Source organism: Podarcis muralis, chromosome 18 (genome assembly GCF_964188315.1).
Source record: "Podarcis muralis chromosome 18, rPodMur119.hap1.1, whole genome shotgun sequence".
In the NCBI taxonomy this organism is placed as follows: domain Eukaryota; kingdom Metazoa; phylum Chordata; class Lepidosauria; order Squamata; family Lacertidae; genus Podarcis; species Podarcis muralis.
Genome location: NC_135672.1, coordinates 9,430,118 through 9,448,721, shown reverse-complemented (window position 1 = coordinate 9,448,721; position 18,604 = coordinate 9,430,118). Strand labels below are relative to the sequence as shown.

Sequence of the window (18,604 nt, the reverse complement as noted above, 5' to 3'; positions counted from 1 at the left end):
CTGTCTGGAGGGCCAATGGAGTGTGCCTCTGGGGGTGAAGCCAGATTGCTGCTTTAGCAGCACTGAAGCGACCTCCCTCTGGGGGGCAAGCCTAGCAGTGGGTCTGGAGGTCTTGGGCTGCCCAGACGACAAGACCCCCGTCTCGGCCTCAAAGATGGGGGTCCGAAGGAAAGCGGAGCAAGACGTTTGGCTGGGCTGCAGGAGTTGCTGGAAGGAGCCGTATAGGGTGCCGTCCAACCATCTTAGGGATAAGTGTAGGGCTATGTGTAGGGCTTAAAAGGTAAAGGACCCCTGACCATTAGGTCCAGTCGTGGCCGACTCTGGGGTTGCGACGCTCATCTTGCTTTACTGGCCGAGGGAGCCGGCGTACAGCTTCCGGGTCATGTGGCCAGCATGACTAAGCCGCTTCTGGCGAACCAGAGCAGCGCACGGAAACGCCGTTTACCTTCCCGCCGGAGCGGCACCTATTTATCTACTTGCACTCTGACGCGCTTTCGAACTGCTAGGTTGGCAGGAGCAACGGAAGCTCACCTCGTCACAGAGATTCAAACCGCCGACCTTCTGATCGGCAAGCCCAAGAGCTATGCCCCTGCCCTTAAAAATAAAGCAAGTTTCTGGTCCTCAGGACTGATTTAAATAAAGAGATGCCCTAGGGGGGTGATCTGCATGCAGAGCAGAATCGCCCTTGGAGCACCCTTCCCCGCATTATCGAATCCCCAACAGTGCCCACCCCTCCAATTAAACAGACCCTAAACGCTTGGCCCTCCTGCCCCCCCCCAAGGGCAGCACAGTGCAAAATCTCACCTTTGACATGGGTTCCATTTCACCAGGACCTGCGGAGGAAACAGAGGCGGTTGGAATGAAACACCAGACCCTGTTAGCAGGGGCTTGGTGGGCTAATAATCATCATCATCATCATCATCATCATCATCATCATTTATATCCCCAACCATCTGGCTGGGTTTGCCCAGCCACTCTGGGCAGCTCCCAACAGAATATTAAAAACACGATAAAATATCACACATTAAAAACTTCCCTAAACAGGGCTGCCCTCAGATGTCTTCTGAAAGTCAGATAGCTGTTTATTTCCTTGACATCTGATGGGAGGGCGTTCCACAGGCTGGGCGCCACCACCGAGAAGGCCCTCTGCATGGTTCCCTGTAACCTCACTTTTCACAGGGAGGGAACTGCCAGAAGGCCCTTGGAGCTGGACCTCAGTGTCCGGGCTGGACGATGGGGGTGGAGACGCTCCTTCAGGGATACTGGGCCATTTAGGGCTTTAAAGTTCAGCACCAACACTTTGAATTGTGCTCAGAAACGTACTGGGAGCCAATGTAGGTCTTTCAGGACCAGTGTTCTATGGTCTCGGTGGCCACTCCCAGTCCCCAGTCTACCTGTCGCATTCTGGATTAGTTGTAGTTTCTGGGTCACCTTCAAAGGTAGCCCCACATAGAGCACATTGCAGTAGTCCAAGTGGGAGATAACCAGAGCATGGACCACTCTGGCCAGACAGTCTGCGGGCAGGGAGGGTCTCATCCTGCGTACCAGATGGAGCTGGTAAACAGCTGCCCTGGAAACAGAATTGACCTGCGCCTCCATGGACAGCTGTGAGTCCAAAATGACTTGTGGTCCTAAGAACCCCAAAGGCAAGACCCCCACCCCCATCTCTTCCTCCCAGGATGGAATCGTAACTGGAGAGACAGGAAACTATTCGGATTTTGTACTGATGGAATCGAGAGACAAGGAATATGTTGAATCGGCAAAGCTTAACAGCTATAATAGGAGACTCTAATGAGGACTAGTTGGTTTTTTGGGTGGGTTTTTTCTCTTTTTTGGGTAAGCCTTTCTCGGATTATTAAAACTACACCATGAATAATCCGTGAGCAGGACAAGCGATTCTTAAACCAACCTAAGGATCCGTTCATGTGTTGTGGCTCCATCGCGTTCATTCCGGGCATCGCGCCTTCGGGGCTCAGCCCCATGGAGAACTAAAAATGGGGACAGGGGAGGCAGGAAGGGGGACAGGGTGTGTGGGGTGGGAGAAGTTGGATGGGGGTGGGGTGGAGAAAGAGTTAGTGGCAAGGGAGAGGATGCTTCCGTCTCCCCCCCTTAAACATTTCTTTCTAAAATTTAGCTGCGGACCAGTCCGGGGTTGGTCTGGATGACCTCTGAGGTTCCCTTTTCGACCCCATGTGTTCCTGCAAATTGGTCCGATCAAGAATATTCAAAAGCAATTGTTGGAAGACATCGGGACGCGTTGAGAACCAGCAATGAAAAGCCGGTTTTCATCTGCGCCTCGGTTTTCATAGCATCACAGAACTGAAGGGCTGGAAGGGACGCAGCAACCGCAACTACAGTGGTACCTCGGGTTAAGTACTTAATTCGTTCCGGAGGTCCGTTCTTAACCTGAAACTGTTCTTAACCTGAAGCACCACTTTAGCTCATGGGGCCTCCTGCTGCTGCCGCGCCGCCGGAGCACGATTTCTGTTCTCATCCTGAAGCAAAGTTCTTAACCTGAGGTAATATTTCTGGGTTAGCGGAGTCTGTAACCTGAAGCGTCTGCGGTGTGGCAGCAGCAGGAGGCCCCATTAGCTAAAGTGACTCCTTGCTCCTCGGACCCTTGACTTCGTGACACCTTGCTACTCGACCCTCGGACCCTTGACTTCGTGACTCCGTGCTTCTTGACCCTCGGACCCTTGACTTCGTGACTCCTTGCCCCTCGACCCTCGGACCCTTGACTTCGTGACTCCTTGCTCCTCGACCCTTGGACCCTTGACTTCGTGACTCCCTGCTTCCTGACCCTCGGACCCTTGACTTCGTGACTCCTTGCCCCTCGACCCTCGGACCCTTGACTTCGTGACTCCTTGCTCCTCGACCCTTGGACCCTTGACTTCGTGACTCCCTGCTTCCTGACCCTCGGACCCTTGACTTTGTGACTCCTTGCTTCTCAACCCTCGGACCCTTGACTTCGTGACTCCCTGCTCCTCGACCCTCGGACCCTTGACTTCGTGACTCCTTGCTCCTCGACCCTCGGACCCTTGACTTTGTGACTCCTTGCTCCTCGACCCTCGGACCCCTGACTTTGTGACTCCTTGCTCCTCGACCCTCGGACCTTTGACTTTGTGACTCCTTGCTCCTCGACCCTCGACTTTGTGTCTCCTTGCTCCTTCAACCCTCAGACCCTTGACTTCGTGACTCCTTGCTCCTCGACCCTCGGACCCTTGACTTTGTGACTCCTTGCTCCTCGACCCTCGGACCCTTGACTTTGTGACTCCTTGCTCCTCGACCCTCGGACCCTTGACTTTGTGACTCCTTGCTTCTCGACCCTCGGACCCCTGACTTCGTGACTCCCTGCTCCTCGACCCTCGGACCTTTGACTTCGTGACTCCATGCTTCTCAACCCTCGGACCCTTGACTTCGTGACTCCGTGCTTCTCAACCCTCAGACCCTTGACTTCGTGACTCCTTGCTCCTCGACCCTCAGACCCTTGACTTCGTGACTCCTTGCTCCTCGACCCTCGGACCCTTGACTTCGTGACTCCTTGCTTCTCAACCCTCGGACCCTTGACTTCGTGACTTCTTGCTTCTCAACCCTCGGACCCTTGACTTCGTGACTCCCTGCTCCTCGACCCTCGGACCCTTGACTTCGTGACTCCTTGCTCCTCGACCCTCGGACCCTTGACTTCGTGACTCCTTGCTTCCTGACCCTCGGACCCCTGGCCTCTGGACTCTCGTTCCTGCTCCCACCCCGCCATCTTTCCCCCAGTTCCAATGTCCTCAGCCGGGACTTCGATCGCCCGTAGACCAGACCGTGACAAAGGGATTTCAGCACCCAGGTAGGTGTTCATATGTGGGCAGACTGGGCTCAAGCCATACTGAGGTTGTGTTCGATAGGTACTTACGCTGAGCCGACTTCCGGGGGGTCCGATGGGATTCATCAGGTACATGCTTTCGCTGGAGTTGGTGGAGTCTGGGGAGAGAAGGGAGGCAGATGAGACAACCCTGTAGGGCTCTTAAACTCGAACTCAAGTCTCAAAGGGTAAGGTAAAGGGACCCCTGACCATTAAGTCCAGTTGTGGCCGACTCTGGGGTTGCGGCGCTCATCTCACTTTATTGGCCGAGGGAGCCGGCGTACAGCTTCCGGGTCATGTGGCCAGCAGGACTAAGCCGCTTCTGGCGAACCAGAGCAGCGCACAGAAACGCCGTTTACCTTCCCGCTGGAGTGGTACCTATTTATCTACTTGCACTTTGACGTGCTTTCGAACTGCTAGGTTGGCAGGAGCAGGGACCGAGCAACGGGAGCTCACCCCGTTGCGGGGATTCAAACCGCCGACCTTCTGATCGGCAAGCCCTAGGCTCTGTGGTTTAACCCACAGCGCCACCGGCGTCCCTTGTCTCAAAGGGTACAGTGATGATAAGTGTTTCCTGGCAGATATCGAAAGAGTCTTGTTATATATATATATATATATAGTATGTGTGAAGTAAAATCTGTAATGACATTAATGAAGAATTGTTTCATCCAAAAAACCCCACAAAAAACAAAACAAAATAACCCGAACGTCTGACGGCGCTTCTGATTGGCTGCAGGAGTTTCCTGCAGCCAATCGGAAGCCGCGGCTCGGTTTCTGAACGTTTTGGAAGTCGAACGAGCTTCCGGAACGGATTCCGTTCCGCTTCCGAGGGACGACTGCACTGACAAGAAGTAAATGAACTGACAACCTTTCCTTCTGGGCTGTGTAAAAAGCACTCACCTCCGGGGCTGGGAAGGAGGGGGGTGCCAGGGGGGCCCCCACCGCCATGGGGGCCCTGAGGTGAAGCCGAGAGCGACAGGACGGTGGAGTTCGGCTGCGTCTAGAAGATAAATAGAAACCCGGAAGTGTTTTCATGAGATCCCTCCACCGGTTGGCTTCCCCAGACTCACGCTGCACCGAAACTCGAACACCCCTTGCACAAGGGGGTCTCAGCGCCCCCAGATTCTCACCCCACCCCACGGGAAACTCACCCCATAGCCGCCCGGAGACGAGGAGGAATACGGGACCTGAAAGAAACAAGACAGAGAGGGATGTACAGTGGTACCTCGGGTTCAGTACTTAATTCGTTCCGGAGGTCCGTTCTTAACCTGAAACTGCTCTGAACCTGAAGCACCACTTTAGCTAACGGGGCCTCCCGCTGCGCTGCCGGAGAACGATTTCTGTTCTCATCCTGAAGCAAAGTTCTTAACCCGAGGTACTATCTCTGGGATAGCGGAGTCTGTAACCTGAAGCGCATGTCACCTGAAGCGTATGTAACTCGAGGTACCACTGTAATAGGAGTTCAGGCACTGAACCCATCGCTTATCCTGCCCTCTGGTGCAACAGAAAATAAGATTGCTCCCTTTGGATATTGAAGATGGCTCTTGGATCTCCTCTGTCTCCTCTTCCCCAGGCTGAACATACCCAGCTCCTTCAACCGTTCCTCATCAGGCTTGGTTTCCAGACCCTTGATCATCTTGGTCTCCCTCCTCTGCACACCTTCCAGCTTGTCAACATCCTTCTTAAATTGGGGTGCCCAGAACTGGACACAGTATTCCAGGTATGGTCTGACCCAGGCAGAAGAGAGGAGGACTATGACGTCCCTTGATCTAGACCCAGGGGTCAGCAAACTTTTTCAGCAGGGGGCCGGTCCACCGTCCCTCAGACCTTGTGGGGGCCTGGACTATATTGGGGGGGGGGGGAATGAACAAATTCCTATGCCGCACAAATAACCCAGAGATGCATTTTAAATAAAAGCGCACATTCTATTCATGTAAAAACACACAGATTCCCTGACCGTCCGTGGTCCAGATGGAGAAGGCGATTGGGCTAAATCCAGCCCCCGGGCCTTAAGTTGCCTACCCTGATCTAGACCATGGATAGGGAAATTAAGGCCCGGGGGCTGGATCCGGCCCAATCGCCTTCTAAATCCGCCCTGCAGACGGTTCGGGAATCAGCATGTTTTTACACGAGTAGAATGTGTGCTTTTATTTAAAATGCATCTCTGGGTTATTTGTGGGGCATAGGAATTCATTCATTATTCTTTTCCCCCAAAATATAAAACCCCCCACAAGGTCTGAGGGACAGTGGACTGGCCCCCTGCTGAAAAAGTTTGCTGACCACTGATTCTAGACACTAGGTAAAAGGTAAAGGTACCCCTGCCCGTACGGGCCAGTCTTGCCAGACTCTAGGGTTGTGCGCTCATCTCACTCTATAGGCCGGGAGCCAGCGCTGTCCGCAGACACTTCCGGGTCACGTGGCCAGCGTGACAAAGCTGCATCTGGTGAGCCAGCGCAGCACACGGAAACGCCGTTTACCTTCCCGCTGGTAAGCGGTCCCTATTTATCTACTTGCACCCGGGGGTGCTTTCGAACTGCTAGGTTGGCAGGCGCTGGGACCGAATAACGGGAGCGCACCCCGCCACGGGGATTCGAACCGCCGACCTTTCGATCGGCAAGCCCTAGGCGCTGAGGCTTTTACCCACAGCGCCACCCGCGTCCCTCTATTCTAGACACTAGACTCCTGTGAATGCAGCCTAGAATAGTATTAGCATTTCTTTGCTGCTGCATCACACGGTGGGCTCATGTTAAGTTTGTGGTCCACCAAGACCCCTTAGATCCTTTCTGCACGTACTGCTGGCCAGCCAGGTGTCCCCTGCCCTATATTTGTGCATCTAGCTAGGGTACAGTTTTCGCGCAAACACCCATATACATGTCCGTGGAGAGAGCACGCATGAGAGCTCAGTTTAACATGTAAACAAGCCTTTCTCTGTGAGGAGAAATCACATTGGTGAGGTCTTAGGAAGTGGGGTTCAGTAGAGGGGACGAATTCTGCAGTTCAGAATTTTATAGCAGGGGTGGGTTTTCAGTATATTTTTTTAAGTTACCGAGTTTGCATTCATATTTGGCCAGGGGCTTCGTACTCCAGGACCTCTGCAAAAAAGAAGAGAGAATATATACATTGACATATTCTATTGATCATTTTAAGTCTTTAGGACTTTTGATTATTTCTCGTCTTGTTCAGAGCATTCAACCCTGCATTTAGGCTTCATTTGCGATGTTTTATTGTCGTCTGTGAGCCGCTTTGGGGTTCGTCTGAACGAAAAGCCGTACGGGAATAGAATAAATCGGATCAAATATAAGAGGTTGCTTGGATGATTTACTGAATTTATATACTGCCCTATACCCAGGGGTCTCAGGACGGCTCACAGAATAAAATCAGGATATAAAACCACAAAATAAAAGGTAAAGGGACCCCTGACCATTAGGTCCAGTCGTGGCCGACTCTGGGGTTGTGGCGCTCATCTCACTTTACTGGCCGAGGGAGCCGGCGTACAGCTTCCGGGTCATGTGGCCAGCAGGACTAAGCCACTTCTGGCGAACCAGAGCAGTGCACGGAAATGCCGTTTACCTTCCCGCCGGAGCGGTACCTATTTATCTACTTGCACTTTGACATGCTTTCGAACTGCTAGGTTGGCAGGAGCAGGGACCGAGCAACGGGAGCTCACCCTGTCGCCGGGATTCGAACCACCGACCTTCTGATCGGCAAGTCCTAGGCTCTGTGGTTTAACCCACAGCGCCACCCGCGTCCCATATAATAAAAATAAAAACAACCCAACAGCCCCCTCCCCAGAAAAAAAAAAACGCATTTTAAAGGGGCATAAGATGTCAATCAGAACAACTAAAAGCCTGGTTAGAAAGGAAAGAGGCGGTCTTTGACGTATTGCAGTCCTGAGTCATTTAAGGCTTTACAGGTCAGAACCCGCACTTTGAATTGGGCCCAGAAACTAATTGGTAGCCAGTGCAGTCAGACCAGGATCAGTGCAATGTGCTCAAACCGTCTTGCCACCCGGTGAGTGAGCCGGCCGCTGTATTCTGCACCAGCTGAAGTTTCTGAACAGTCTTCAGAGGCAGCCCTATATACAACGCATTGCAGTAATCTAGCCCTGAGGTTACCAGAGCATAGACAACAGTAGTTAGTCTATCGCTGTCCAGATAGGGGCGTAGCTGGGCCACCAGCCGAAGCCGATGGAAGGCACTCCGGGCCACTGCGGCCACTTGAGCCTCGAGTGACTGTCGCAATGCCAGCCTGAACATTTACTGTATTTTTCGCTCTATAAGACGCACCAGACCGCAAGACGCACCTAGTTTTTGGAGGAGGAAAACAAGAACAAAAATATTCTGAATCTCAGAAGCCAGAAGAGCAAGAGGGATCGCTGTGCAGCGAAAGCAGCAATCCCTCTTGCTGTTCTGGCTTCTGGGATAGCTGCGCAGCCTGCATTCGCTCCATAAAATGCGCAAACATTTCCCCTTACTTTTTAGGAGGAGAAAACTGAGTCTTCTAGAGCAAAAAATACGGTATTTATTATACAGTCTTGGAACTCGGGACATTTTGGTTCTCGAACGCCGCAAACCCGAAGTGAGTGTTCCGGTTTGCAAACGTTCTTTGGAACCCGAACGTCCAACGGGGCTTCTGATTGGCTGCAGGAGCTTCCGGTTTCCGGCTGTCTACCCCCACCCCAAAAAGGAAAGCAACCAGGGGGTTTCTCACGTGCTCATCGCCGGCATGCCAGGACCTGCGAAGGATCCATGCGGGGGTCTCATCACAGCACCGTAACTCTGGAGGGTAAGAAAAGAGGTGTGTTCCCGTGACAAGGCGAAGGGCTTTCGGGAAATGATGTATAATGAATGGAAAAGGGTGTTTAAATTGGCAATCCCCACCCCCCAATACCTGAAGCCTTTTTACTAGGAATAATTTGGACAGAGGTTCCAGGAAGCTGAGTTTATTTATGGACTGGACAACAACAGCCAGAGCTTTCTATGCAGAGAAGCGGAAAGGTTACTAACGGAGGAGGAATGGCTTACGAAACTGATGGGACTATGCTGAAATTGACTGCAAAACTAAGAGGACGTAAAGGTAAAGGGTAAAGGGACCCCTGACCATTAGGTCCAGTCGTGGCCGACTCTGGGGTTGCGGCGCTCATCTTGATTTACTGGCCTCCTTCCCTTGTGGGTCCCCCAATCTGGTTCCTAGCACCGTCCCTCTGCACCCAACCAGTCAGCAACACCTTCGAAGGGACCCAGGAACCTCAATGCGAATTCTGGGCATTTGGTGACCCCGGGCCTCAGTTTGGGGGTGCTCACCTGTGGGGCCATCCCTGTTAGGCCACGTGGGGGGCTCATGCGTTGCATTGGACCCACGGAGGGGTGCCCTGGTGAGGAGGAGAGAAAGAACAAGACGACGCTTAAGGCAGCGACACAGAACCTGCTTGCTAACCTCATGAGATCCGTAAGCTTGGGTCTGGGCTTTTTGGTATTTGTTTTCCGTTATTATTATTATTAATTTTTTCCCGACAATGTAATTATCATAGATAAACTAGAATAAAAATGTTCACCCCACACCCGAGACCGGTCCATTGTAACTATCCAACTTCCCAAAATTTCAACACCTCCTGTGATGGTTTGACCCCTTTCTGTTTTAACAGTCCAGCGGACGCTCGGGTTGCGAACGTGATCCGTGCAGGATGCACGTCCGCAACCCGCAGCGCTGCGTCTGCACATGCGCAGGTTGCAATTCGGCGCTTCTGTGCATGTGCAAAGTGCGATTTAGGGCTTCTGTGCATGTGCAAGCGCCGAAACCTGGAAGTTACGTGCTCCGGTATTTCTGGGTTCGGAGCGGTGCACAACCTGAAATCGCGCAACCCGAAGCGTCTGTAACCCGAGGTAAAGGTAAAGGGACCCCTGACTGTTAGGTCCAGTCATGGCCGACTCTAGGGTTGCGGCGCTCATCTCACTTTATTGGCCGAGGGAGCCGGGGCGTACAGCTTCTGAGTCATGTGGCCAGCAGGACTAAGCCGCTTCTGGTGAACCAGAGCAGCGCACGGAAACGCCGTTTACCTTCCCGCCGGAGCGGTACCTATTTATCTACTTGCACTTTGACGTGCTTTCGAACTGCTAGGTTGGCAGGAGCAGGGACCGAGCAACGGGAGCTCACCCCGTCGCGGGGATTCAAACCGCCGACCTTCTGATCGGCAAGTCCTAGGCTCTGTGGTTTAACCCACAGCGCCACCCGCGTCCCATAACCCAAGGTATGACTGTACGAATTCTACAAACAGCTTCCACATCTCCTCGGCCAATAAAGCGAGATGAGCGCCGCAACCCCAGAGTCGGCCACGACTGGACCTAATGGTCAGGGGTCCCTTTACCTTTAATAAATATTGGGTCTGTTTTTGCAGTGAGGGTCCCGAATCTTGCTTGGTATGCAGAAGGCAAACTTCTTCTGCAGAGGATCTTTTGTGCAAACCCCTGGAACGCCGCCCCCCCCCCAGGAAGTTGGTGACGGGGAGGCCAACTGTACTGAGCCTGACTCGGGGACAAAAACCAGCTTCCTCCACAGCCCCACACCCATTTGCCAGGCGAACCTCGCCGCCCCCCCGACCCCACAACTCACCTTGCACCCACGCCGCGGGGTCCATCGCGCTGGACATTGGAGGCTGGGGTCCAGGCACGCCACCCGGTGGCTGTTGGGGGAAGCGCAAGGGCAATGAATCTGAGAACGTAAACCTGTCTTCAGCATGCACACAACTTTGGAACTCCCTGCCACTTGACCCCACTTTTCCTTTTGGCGTCTGCTAGAAGCATCTTTCTTTAGGCAATGCCCCGTACGAGGTTGACATGGGTCTTAATTAATCTTGATTTTGTTTGTTTTTTTAAAAAAAATGTTTTATATGTTTTTATTTTTTTTCACATTTTATTTAATTTTGCACAAAGAATTGTCCAGGGAAGCAGAAAAGCCATCACAGCAAGTAAGAGCTTAACCACATAGTTTTCCTCTGGATGTGTTTTTTTTTAATGTATATTTTTTATTAATTTTTTCTCTTTTACGTTCATTTAAACAACCTTAAAATATCAACGACTTCCCTTCTTCTCTTCCCATGGTTCGTTTCACACAAATCCCTGCATATTTTGCTCAAAGTAAACCATTGGGTGACCCATGGTTACATCCATCAAAACTTATTTACGCTGTGGAATTTATCTTAGTGCTGCCAACGTTTTCAAATGTGCAGAGTTTTCACCCACATATTCAATAAACGTTTTCCAATCTTCTGGTTTTTTAAAAATGTTTTAAATGCTTGTTTTTAACCGTGTGCTGTTGGTTTTTGTTTTTGATCTGACAATTTCATTGCATTTTTCCTTTCGTAAACCTCTTTAAGGTTGTTAAAGGTAAAGGGACCCCTGACCATTAGGTCCAGTCGTGACCAACTCTGGGGTTGCGGCGCTCATCTCACTTTATTGGCCGAGGGAGCCGGTGTACAGCTTCCGGGTAGTGTGGCCAGATGACTAAGCCGCTTCTGGTGAACGTCGTTTACCTTCCCGCTGGAGCGGGACCTATTTATCTACTTGCACTTTGACGTGCTTTCGAACTGCTAGGTTGGCCTTGAGTGCTCACTGGAAGGACAGATCCTGAAGCTGAGGCTCCAAGACTTTGGCCACCTCCTGAGAAGAGAAGACTCCCTGGAAAAGACCCTGATGCTGGGAAAGATGGAGGGCACAAGGAGAAGGGCCAACAGAGGACGAGATGTTTGGACAGTGTTCTTGAAGCTACCAGCATGAGTTTGCCCAAACTGCGGGAGGCAGTGGAGGACAGGAGTGCCTGGCGTGCTCTGGTCCAGGGTGTCACGAAGAGTCGGACACGACTAAACAACTAAACAACAACAACCACCCTACGGACTGGGTGGGTGCCCTTTGGTGGGTGGTCTCACCTGGCTTGGCATCCGTAGCGAAGGCCGCAGTCCGGCTGGGAAGCGTGGAGACATGAACGGCTGTGGGAGACACAGAGAGAGTCAAAGAGCAAGTCAGCCATAAATCACACCGGAGTTAGTGCGGGTAGGAAGGGTCTCATCCTGCGTACCAGACTGTCTCGCCAGATTGGTGCATGCTCTGGTTATCTCCCGCTTGGACTACTGCAACGTGCTCTACGTGGGGCAACCTTTGAAGGTGACCCGGAAACTGCAATTAATCCAGAATGCGGCAGCTAGACTGGTCACTGGGAGTGGCCGCCGGGACCACATAACACCGGTTCTGAGAGATCTGCATTGGCTCCCAGTACGTTTCCGAGCACAATTCAAAGTGTTGGTGTTGACCTTTAAACCCCTAAACGGCCTCGGTCCTGTATACCTGAAGGAGAGTCTCCACCCCCATCGTTCAGCCCAGACACTGAGGTCCAGCGCCGAGGGCCTTCTGGCGGTTCCCTCATTGCGAGAAGTGAGGTTACAGGGAACCAGACAGAGGGCCTTCTCGGTGGTGGCTCCCACCCTGTGGAACGCCCTCCCATCAGATGTGAAGGAAATAAGCAGCTATCCTATCTTTAAAAGACATCTGAAGGCAGCCCTGTTTAGGGAAGTTTTTAATATTTAACGCTGTACTGTTTTTAACACTTGATTGGGAGCCGCCCAGAGTGGCTGGGGAGACTCAGCCAGATGGGCGGGGTATAAATAATAAATTATTATTATTATTCCATGGGTCAACCCCCAGTGTTACAAAAAAAGGGGGCGGTAGGATTTGCAAGCGACGTCAAATTGTCGCGTGGGAAGGGGACCCCCCGAAGGTCATCCAGCCCAGCCCCCTACAATGCCGGAATCTTTATAGAGTGAGAATGCAGAAATGTTGCAGAAGAATGGCTCTGTAGCCTCACCTGACTTTGAAGCCCCATCATCGCGGCACTGGGGTGGTGAGGCGAGCCCTGGGGGGCCTGCTGGGAGCCTGGAGGTCCCTTGTGGGGCACGGAGGGAAACAGAAACAGAGTTAGGGGGGAGAGGGCCCCTAGGCTGTGGTTCCAGCCTCCCGTCCTCACCCCCCAAAAATGCCATTTTCCCACAGCTGATGAGCAAAAATGGAAGGTGCCCCCCGAACTGGGGGGAAGGTTGGGGTACAGTGATCAGAAAGTCCAGGAGGGATCATTCGGGAAGGAACTGAAAATAAAAGCTGCCGGCGTCGTAATACCGTTAGATAAATTGATGGTGTGGCTGGAATTGGGAGTGTTCTGGTTGCCTTAGGATATTGTAGGGTTGGAAAACGTTCGGGAAAAGGGTGTTCCGAGTGCTAAAACCAAGAGATGGAGGTCTACTATGAGGGAAGGTTGCAGGATGTGGGGCCAGGGTAGGCAAACTAAGGCCCGGGGGCCGGATCCGGCCCAATCGCCTTCTCAATCCGGCCCATGGACGGTCCGGGAATCAGCGTGTTTTTACATGAGTAGAATGTGTGCTTTTATTTAAAATGCATCTCTGGGTTATTTGTGGGGCATAGGAATTCGTTCACCCCCCCCAAAAAAAATATAGTCCAGCCCCCCACAAGGTCTGAGGGACAGTGGACGGGTCCCCTGCTGAAAAAGTTTGCGGACCCCCGGTTTGGGACTCGTAAGTTTTAAGTTTGTCAAACAATGCACGTCACGGGGAAATGGAAGGTTTTTTTCCTCCCTCTCTCAGAACGCCAGAGCGGACCATGAAGATCCGGGACGGGGGGAAAGATAGGACTTCTTCCAGCAGTGCAGAGCCTGTGGAACTCCCTCCCACAAGAGCCAGCCACCAAACCAGACAGCTTCGAAAGAGAGCCAGCCAAACTGATGGGAACAGGAGAGAGTGATTGATGGCTATCACTGCTGTGACGGCTTTGCTCGGCTTCCGCGCTTATGAATCCCAGTCGTAGGAAACAGAGTCGATTGGGATTCCGCTAAGGGGCGCTGTTGGTTCACACTTACCAGGGAAAATAGAGCTTCTCTCTGCCTCCGGATTTCCCTCTCCTGTTCCCCACACACCCTGGCCGTCCCCCTCCCCACATAATTTTCATATGGACCACACCTTCCCCACCAAGCCCCCACCCCAGGAAATTCCACAAGCAAGGCACCATCTAATTCACAGGTTCTCCCTGTCGGGCCGAGGTCTGATGTAGACTGCTCCTGCAGCTGGAGGTTCCATTCCAGGAGAGAAAATCCTACGGGACCGCCTCTCCTGGCATGTCCCACAGAGGAACTTACGATCTTCAAACAAAAACATCTTGGAGGTCCCAGGCCACAGAGAGGTTAGGCTGGCCTCAACCAGAGCCAGGGCCTTTTCGGCCGTGGCCCCGATCTGGTGGAGCGCTCTGTCCCAAGAGACTAGGGCCCTGCGGGACTTGACATCTTTCCGCAGGGCCTGCAAGACAGAGCTGTTCCACCAGGCCTTTGGCCAGGGCACAGCCTGACTCCCTCCTTTAGCAATCCTCACAGAACCTCTGGCCCAATGGTTGCCATCAATGTGATTTGAATTAATTTTATAATGAAATGATTTTAGAATGTTGTATTGTTTTATTGTTGTTAGCCGCCCTGAGCCCAGCTTCGGCTGGGGAGGGCGGGATAGAAATAATTTATTATTATTATTATTATTATTATTATTATTATTATTATTAAGAGAAAGGAGCTTTGCCGGCTCAGACCTGAGACCCCGCAAGCGTTACCTGGAAAAACCCAGACATCATTGGACTGGGCGCCATTCCATCCCCGGGGGCCACATTTGCCATCACAGGACTGGGTGCGGCCGTGGAGCTCTGTCGAGAAAGAAAGGAAAGCGGGTGGGTCAGAGCAGAACGCGGGTTGGACTAGATGACCCCACCGGGTCCCTTTTAACTCTTGTGATTCTACTATTCTGTTCTACGATTCCAATAATCCAGATTTGGAAAAAAACAACACGGACCATAAATCCCTGGCCAGAGGGAGCCAGTTCTGGTATCTGAGGGGGTCTCAGAGATGAGGACGGGCAACAGAGATGCGGATACAGTGGTACCTCAGGCTAAGTACTTAATTGGTTCCGGAGGTCCGTTCTTAACCTGAAACTGTTCTTAACCTTGAAGCACCACTTTAGCTAATGGGGCCTCCTGCTGCCGCAGGAGCACGATTTCTGTTCTCATCCTGAAGCAAAGTTCTTAACCCGAGGTAATATTTCTGGGTTAGCGGAGTCTGTAACCTGAAGCGTATGTAACCTGAAGCGTATGTAACCTGAGGTACCACTGTATTTATTTATTTCGCAAACATATACACTGCTCGTGTGTGCAAACACACACACACACACAAACAAAACAGCCTGAAAACAGTTGACAAAATAAAAATAAGAATAAAACAATACAATTGTGCCCAGGAAAAATCAACAGCAGCAAATTGAGGCTTTAAAAAAAAGTTGAAATAACAGTAGACTAAAAAAGCACATTAGAACTTGAGTTTTCCAAGCCTGCCTGAACAAGAATGCTTTTAAAGGTAAAGGTAAAGGGACCCCTGACCATTAGGTCCAGTCTCAGACGACTCTGGGGTTGTGGCGCTCATTTCGCTTTACTGGCCGAGGAAGCCGGCGTACAGCTTCCGGGTCATGTGGCCAGCAGGACTAAGCCACTTCTGGCGGACCAGAGCAGCGCACGGAAACGCCGTTTACCTTCCCACTGGAGTGGTACCTATAGAGCGCCCCTGATACACAGGATGAGACCCTCCCTGCCCGCAGACTGTCTGGCCAGAGTGGTGCATGCTCTGGTTATCTCCTGCTTCGACTACTGCCATGCGCTCTACTTTTGAAGGTGACTTGGAAACTACAACTAATCCAGAATGCGGCAGCTAGACTGGTGACTGGGGGCGGCCGCCGAGACCACATGACACCGGTCCTGAAAGATCTACGTTGCCTCCCAGGACATTTCCAAGCACAATTCAAAGTGTTGGTGTTGACCTTTAAAGCCCTAAACGGCCTCGGTCCTGTATACCTGAAGGAGCGTCTCCACCTCCATCGTCCAGCCCGGACACTGAGGTCCAGCTCTGAGGGCCTTCTGGCGGTTCCCTCATTGCGAGAAGCAAAGCTACAGGGAACCAGGCAGAGGGCCTTCTCAGTGGTGGCGCCTTCCCAGTGGAACGCACTCCCAGCAGATGTCAAAGAGATAAACAACTACCTGACGTTTAGAAGACATCTGAAGGCAGCCCTGTTCAGGGAAGTTTTTAATGTGTGACATTTTAATGTATTTTAAATCTTTGTTGGCAGCCGCCCAGAGTGGCTGGGGAAACCCAGCCAGATGGGTGGGGTACAAATAATAAACTATTATTTTATTAATGCTCCACATGCCCTGAGTGACTGGGCTTCTTTAGGCGTCACAGAGTTAAACTATGGAACTCCCTGCCACTTGAGGCAGCGATGGCTATGAATTTGGATGGCTTCAAAAGAGGACTGTACAGATTCAAGGAAGGGGGAGAGGGCTATTGATGGGTAACTAGCCAGAATGGCTATGCCCCCTATTCCAGAACTGGAGGAAGGGGTGCTGCTGAATCCCAGTTGCTGGGAACCTCCAGGAACGGAGAGTTGCTCTCGCACTCGGATCCTGCTCCCTGGTTTCCCACTGGCGTCTGGCTGGCCCACTGGCTGGATCCATCAGCTGCATCTTCTTGCGTTGCTGCGGGTTGGACTAGATGACCGCCAGGGGTCCCTTCCGAGGCTACGATTCTACCCAACATCTTAAGTCTGGCTGGCCCCCCAGCAAAGAGAGAGAGAGAGAGAGAAGGGGGGAGGCAGGCAGAGCCGGGGGGCTGTGGGTCTGTGTGTGTGTGTGTGCTGGAGGAAAGGTGGTCCAGAGAGGATGCGGTTTCCATGGAAACCGGCAGGGAAGGATGCTCAGCGAGAGGTGTAGAGATGCCAGCCACCTACAGAAGCAGCCGCACAGAGCTCGTTCTCGGAAAACAGAGAGTCGACCGAAGAACGCTGAATTCTTCTCTACCTATCCTTTGCTCCACCCCCCCCCCCCAATTACAGGCAATTTTAATTTCCCCTGTCTTTCCTCGTTGTTGGTTTTCGAGGCTGATACATTTCCCTCCACCCCGATTTTAAAACAGTCTTTCAAATCCCACCCCCCCACCCTGTGGTTTTATAACCATCCGATTTGTATATCGCCACGTCATATTTTTGGGGCGGTTTACAGCAGCGAAATAGAACAACAACAACAAATAAATAAATAAAATTAAAAACCGTAAGAAAATTAAAAAGGGATGCTAATTAACCGTTGCGGAAGGGTCTCTTCTTAATTGCTTGCACAGGCCTGGGCAAAATAGGTGCTTGAAATGCAAAAACAGAAAAATTTGTCTGCTAGGTCTCTATAGCTGCAGAGTATTTGCTAACTTGGCGCCCAGCAGATGTTTTAGGGAGCGCCAGACGAGGAGTTGTAGCCAGACACATCTGGGAGGTTCTCAATTGACAAAATTGTTTATTATTATTGGGGGGTTAACCTCTCCACTCCACCCCACACCTCCTCAAAACTGCTCCCTGCTGAACGTTATAGCAAGAAGAATCGGTCCCTGGCCTTGCTTTCTTTCCTCATCCCTCCTCCTCGCGCCTTCCTCACATGCCATGGCAAATGCGCATACTCACGTAATCGTGGAAGGTCTTGGCTTCGCTCGAGTGCTCGCACGTCTCCCTCCGGTCGGGCGCAGCGCAGTACAGGTCCCAGAAGACACTGCGGAGTGACGGGGGGGCAGAATTAAGATACGTAGCTCTGTCTTAGACCAGATCAAGACTAATTTGCCCATCCAGCAAAGAGCCAAAGTGGTTGCTATAACTGCTTTATATATGTTCTAACACGAAATACCTTTAAAAGCAGGGTGCATAAAAATCGATGATTTTATAAAAAAATAAATTGATTATTTTGATTTAAATTGGATTTTTAAAATAAAATGCTTTGGGAGGAAAAATCTTTCTAAAGATTTTTTATTTAAGTTACATTAGGAAACAAGGAAACTCAGTCTGTTTTTTCTTTTTTAAAAAAAGTTTAACCACATCAGTTAACAAACATGGATACATATGCTATTATGTTGCTGCTTTAGCAAAATAAATTGTTTAAATTGTTATTAGTTTTCTCCTTCCAATAAAGCACAGCAGAAAAGTTGTCCAAATGTAAACAGTTAACTTATTAACCCTCACGGTAATTTCATAATTATCTGTCTATGTATTCCTAATAGTATAACCAAATCAGTCATTTTTTTATATAACTGTAAAAACTACTCTGAAAATTTATTATTCCAAAAATGAAACCTTCCTCTGGTTGTAAATATTAAGATTATACCAGCAAGAATGAGTCTTTCTGCAAAAAAAAATAAAATGTTTTAAATCAAGCCTTACTGACTAGTGATTGAAATCGTGATTGACATCAATTTGATTTAAATCAAATCCCCCCTGTTTAAAAGAAAAACTTTTCTTATAACGGTTTCTTTTAAAAAAAAAAAACCAGACATCAATCTTAATTAATTAATTAATCTTAATTAATCTTAATGACAACATTGTCTTAATTGCCCGCACAGACCCGCTGGAATAGACAAGTTTTCGGATGGCGTCACCGTGAAGTTAAAACAGGAAGCCCCCCTGCTGCATCTCTAGTGGCAGAGAGTTCCGCCGGACGAGGTCAAATGGGCTTCGCTAACTCGGGAAACGCCGAACGACGCTCCTGCAGGCGGTCTCAGCGACCCATAGAATTGGAAGGGACCCTGAGGACCAACGACGGCTGAGCCCATGGGGCACAGGGAATCCCACCCTTTTCCAATGTCCACCAA

At 51.0% G+C, this 18,604-nt stretch overlaps 1 protein-coding gene across 2 annotated transcripts in view; it reads right to left on the bottom strand.

Annotated features, from left to right (window-relative positions):
- Nucleotides 1-18,604, bottom strand: part of SSBP4 (single stranded DNA binding protein 4) — a 33,797-nt gene that overhangs the window by 3,151 nt on the left and 12,042 nt on the right. The window contains exons 4-16 of one of the 2 annotated variants that reach the window (XM_028713655.2): nucleotides 17,430-17,514; nucleotides 14,500-14,589; nucleotides 12,704-12,781; nucleotides 11,772-11,831; nucleotides 10,460-10,529; nucleotides 9,154-9,221; nucleotides 8,561-8,628; nucleotides 6,897-6,942; nucleotides 5,002-5,037; nucleotides 4,751-4,850; nucleotides 3,902-3,969; nucleotides 1,910-1,988; nucleotides 805-833 (exon numbers count right to left, since the gene is read on the bottom strand). In XM_028713655.2, coding sequence (XP_028569488.2) covers nucleotides 805-833; nucleotides 1,910-1,988; nucleotides 3,902-3,969; nucleotides 4,751-4,850; nucleotides 5,002-5,037; nucleotides 6,897-6,942; nucleotides 8,561-8,628; nucleotides 9,154-9,221; nucleotides 10,460-10,529; nucleotides 11,772-11,831; nucleotides 12,704-12,781; nucleotides 14,500-14,589; nucleotides 17,430-17,514 — 877 coding nt within the window. The remainder of the gene's footprint in view (nucleotides 1-804; nucleotides 834-1,909; nucleotides 1,989-3,901; nucleotides 3,970-4,750; nucleotides 4,851-5,001; nucleotides 5,038-6,896; nucleotides 6,943-8,560; nucleotides 8,629-9,153; nucleotides 9,222-10,459; nucleotides 10,530-11,771; nucleotides 11,832-12,703; nucleotides 12,782-14,499; nucleotides 14,590-17,429; nucleotides 17,515-18,604) is intronic. The other variant, XM_028713656.2, reaches the window with a different exon arrangement.